We start from the raw sequence: 3,928 nt of genomic DNA, 5'->3' as shown, positions 1-3,928 counted from the left end.
GTGTGTGTGTGTGTGTGTGTGTGTGTGTGTGTGTGTGTGTGTGTGTGTGTACAACATGTTGAGCTGAAACATGATGTCATCTCTCTGTCAGCACCTGGTACCTGCCCCCCATCGTCCAGAAGCATCAGACAGGTGCAGCGGTTGGACCAGGTGTGTCCAGGAGCGAGCGACAGGAAATGAAGCTCCGCCCCTTTTCTTCTTCTCTGAACGATTCTCAGCAACACCTGGAGAAGAGCAGGAGTCTGATAGACGAGGTCAAACAAACGAATACCTATAGTTTATTATTTCTTCAGCTCATAAATGTTGTTTTTTYCTAACCTGAGCTAAATGCAGAGTTTTGTGATTCAGCTGACTCATATAGAGGCGGAGCTTCGAGAGTCTGTCCGTCTGGATGAGGAGCGGCAGCAGGAAGCTGAATACCTGCGTCAGCAGGAGAACAGACTGCAGTGGCAAAACTTGTGTCACCTGAGTCTGAGCCAGCGCATCACCAAGTAACCACACACACCTGAGCTTTACCTGCCTCCATCTTTATGGTTTTATTTAGAATAAATGCAGCAGCTGAAGGTTCTGCTTGTCTCTCACAGACCCTGGGTCAGCAGCTACTTCAAGACCTTCCCCATGCACATCTACTGTCTGCCGGTGCAGCCGGCCTCTCACAGAGGCAGGAGGCGTGGCCAGAGGAGGAGGAGATGATGAAGAACTCAGAAATAAAACTCTGTTTTATTTAAAAAAAAAAACAAATATTGTTTCCTTCAGCTTTTTGGACTCAGTGTTTTTATTTCAGGATGTCAGTAAGATGAAAACACTGAAATATTTTTGTTCTGGTTTATGTGAAAGTATTTAAAGCAGTCAATACAAACTCTGAGGCTCCATCATGTTTGTGTTTAAAGGTTAAAGGCGACAGTTTCTGTCAGCTGAAGTGCTTAAATAAATATTTTTTCGGATTTTAGACTGAAACAAATTGTTAAACGAATAAAAACTTTTATATAACGAGCTGTACTTAATCCTGGTACAATAAATAGTAAAAAAAACTATTTTATTTTAAATTTTACCAACTAGGTTGTAATAAAAATGATATAATTACCAGAATTTATACATCTTAGAACAAGGCAAATAACAGCATGTAATTAGTATTTTTAACCCAAAATTAAAATAAAATATATTATTATTACTGATTCTGCTTTCTTAAAAACAAAATTCCTGTATTTATTCTAAACTCGTATAAAACAACACATTTTATTCATTTTCTCTGTTTTCACGCCGTATTTGGCCCTAAGCTCGACCTGTCGTCTGTTTACCCTGATCGGCCCTGAACGCATCATTACGTCGTGACGTCACTGCGTCGCTCCGTCGTTCAGCCCTTCCTCTCTGTGCGTACGCAGCTTCGGCTCTGAATCACAGACATTATGGTGAGTTTCTATGTAAATAAACCACTTTTTAGCTCTTTTGGTAAAATGTATCTCTGCTGCTCACAACCGGAGACTCTTACGTTCAGTTTTAATGTAGYTTTTTGTTTTAGTTTAGCTGAATTAAAGCGCAGGATGCTAACCGGTGATCAGCACATGGGGCGTTGTAGCTGCGGCTAAGCTAAAGCTAGCAGCATTATTGTCGTTTGGTTGTTATCAGCGCTAGTAAAGCTGCCGTGTTTGCCTTTAATAACATCATTTAAACTCGCGGGTTTGATCGTGTTTCGGCTTATATTTCATTCGTGTTAACCGCAGAGTTAGCCTGTTAGCATGCTAACCGTACTGAGCTTCTTTGTAGCCGTCAATCAGGAAAAAACCAGTAACTAGAGTTAATGAATAGTGAATTTTTAACAAAACTCATTTAGTAACAACGCGTGAGTTTAATTTGAGTGTAGCTTTCTAAACAGTTTCGCATGTTATTAGTAGTTTTTTATTTTATTTTTATGATAAATTAAAAGCTTCTAGCGGTTTCCAGGATGAAATGGGCGGGGCTTCGTTGCTGCTGCTTTCACTGGTGCTCGGAATAAAAAATATTTATTCCCCTGAAAAGAAATATTTTAACCAACCTGACGACAATGGGGAAAAATCAGACTATATAAATTAAACAGCTCTATAAATGTATTTATTTGTTATGAAAGTTAAAAGTAAAAAGCTTTTAGTTTTTAAATCCCACGCAGCTGCAGACTCATTGTTTCTTTGTAATTATTCGGTCCTGCAGGCGTCCTTATCCATGGCCCCGGTGAACATCTTCAAACATGGAGCTGATGAAGAGAAAGCAGAAACTGCTCGACTGGTGAGTTCACTTCAGCTTTCTTAAAGTTTATCTTTAATATATTTATTAAAACTCTGATGTTTCTGTCTGCAGTCGTCTTTCGTGGGCGCCATCGCCATCGGAGATCTGGTGAAGAGCACTCTGGGGCCGAAGGGGATGGTAGGTCCCCTCAGAGCTGTTGTCTGGTTTGTGGTTAACCCTTTAATAACCTGTCTGCTGTCCTGTAGGATAAGATCCTGCTGAGCGGTGCGGGGAAAAGCGGCACCGTCACGGTGACCAATGATGGCGCCACCATCCTGAAGGCCATCGGCGTCGACAACCCAGCCGCCAAAGTTCTGGTTGGTGAGTGAGGAGGCYGTTGAACCGTTTGAAGGTGTTTGTTCTGAACTAAAACCTGACCTGTTCGCAGACATGTCCAAGGTTCAGGACGATGAAGTTGGAGACGGGACGACCTCCGTCACGGTGCTCGCCGCCGAGCTGCTGCGGGTAAAAACTGCGACTCGTCGGTCGATCATCTTTCTGATGTTTCTGCTCTTTAACCTTGTCCCTTACCTGTCTCAGGAGGCGGAGCTTCTCATCGCCAGGAAGATTCATCCTCAGATCATCATCTCCGGCTGGAGGAAGGCGACTCAGGCGGCCAGAGAGGCTCTGAAGGAGGCTGCCGCCGACCACAGGTGAGTTCACCTGTAAACATGACTCGGCGTTAATTAGCCTGAGCTCAGCAGCGAGGTGAAGCCTGTCCTCTCTGCTCTCCATAGCAACGACGAGGCTCGTTTCCAGGAGGACCTGCTGAACATCGCCCGCACCACGCTGTCCTCCAAACTGCTGACTCATCACAAAGATCACTTCTCCAAGCTGGCGGTGGACGCCGTCATGAGACTGAAGGGCTCCGGGAACCTGGAGGCCATCCACGTCATCAAGAAGCTGGGAGGCAGCCTCACCGATTCCTACCTGGATGAAGGTGAGGCCCTGTGATGTTGTGGGGGGGGAGCTCTGCTCTGTGATTGGTTACCGAGCTGTGGCTTGATCCGCGCAGGTTTTCTGTTGGACAAGAAGATTGGCGTGAACCAACCAAAGAGGCTGGAGAACGTCAAGATCCTCATCGCCAACACCGGCATGGACACGGACAAGATCAAGGTTCAGAAACACGCCGAGCGTTTCCTGCACAGCCGAATTGTTCACCAAAATATTTAATTTATTGTGAAGGAGTTTACATCCAACATGTTACTGATGAACCGTGGTTCTGATCCCACATGTTACTGATGAACTGTGGTTCTGATCCCACATGTTACTGATGAACCGTGGTTCTGATCCCACATGTTACTGATGAACCGTGGTTCTGATCCCACGTTACTGATGAACCGTAGTTCTGATCCCACATGTTACTGATGAACCGTGGTTCTGATCCCACATGTTATTGATGAACCGTGGTTCTAATCCCACATGTTATTGATGAACCGTGGTTCTGGTTTGATCCTGTCAGATCTTCGGCTCCAGAGTTCGCGTCGACTCGACAGCGAAGGTGGCGGAGATCGAGATGGCAGAGAAGCAGAAGATGAAGGAGAAGGTGGACAGGATCCTGAAACATGGCATCAACTGCTTCATCAACAGGTAACAACTCACCTGAGCTGAACGACGAGGGAGAGGATGTATGGGGGGCCGACAGTGCCACAACTAATATATTTACATT

General features: G+C 45.0%; 1 protein-coding gene across 1 annotated transcript in view; it reads left to right on the top strand.

Annotated features, from left to right (window-relative positions):
• Positions 1-1,323: 1,323 nt before the first annotated feature.
• The window catches only part of cct2 (chaperonin containing TCP1, subunit 2 (beta)), a 7,954-nt gene continuing 5,349 nt past the window's right edge, over positions 1,324-3,928 (top strand). Inside the window, exons 1-9 of the mRNA XM_014028996.1 lie at positions 1,324-1,409; positions 2,185-2,259; positions 2,332-2,397; positions 2,466-2,580; positions 2,648-2,724; positions 2,800-2,912; positions 2,997-3,199; positions 3,275-3,375; positions 3,722-3,849. Coding sequence (XP_013884450.1) covers positions 1,407-1,409; positions 2,185-2,259; positions 2,332-2,397; positions 2,466-2,580; positions 2,648-2,724; positions 2,800-2,912; positions 2,997-3,199; positions 3,275-3,375; positions 3,722-3,849 — 881 coding nt within the window. The 5' untranslated portion in view covers positions 1,324-1,406. The remainder of the gene's footprint in view (positions 1,410-2,184; positions 2,260-2,331; positions 2,398-2,465; positions 2,581-2,647; positions 2,725-2,799; positions 2,913-2,996; positions 3,200-3,274; positions 3,376-3,721; positions 3,850-3,928) is intronic.

The sequence above is a fragment of the Austrofundulus limnaeus genome, unplaced genomic scaffold (genome assembly GCF_001266775.1).
Source record: "Austrofundulus limnaeus strain Quisiro unplaced genomic scaffold, Austrofundulus_limnaeus-1.0 Scaffold836, whole genome shotgun sequence".
Lineage (NCBI taxonomy): Eukaryota > Metazoa > Chordata > Actinopteri > Cyprinodontiformes > Rivulidae > Austrofundulus > Austrofundulus limnaeus.
The sequence above is the reverse complement of the archived record's forward strand: the minus strand, read 5'-3'. Positions and strand labels throughout refer to the sequence as shown.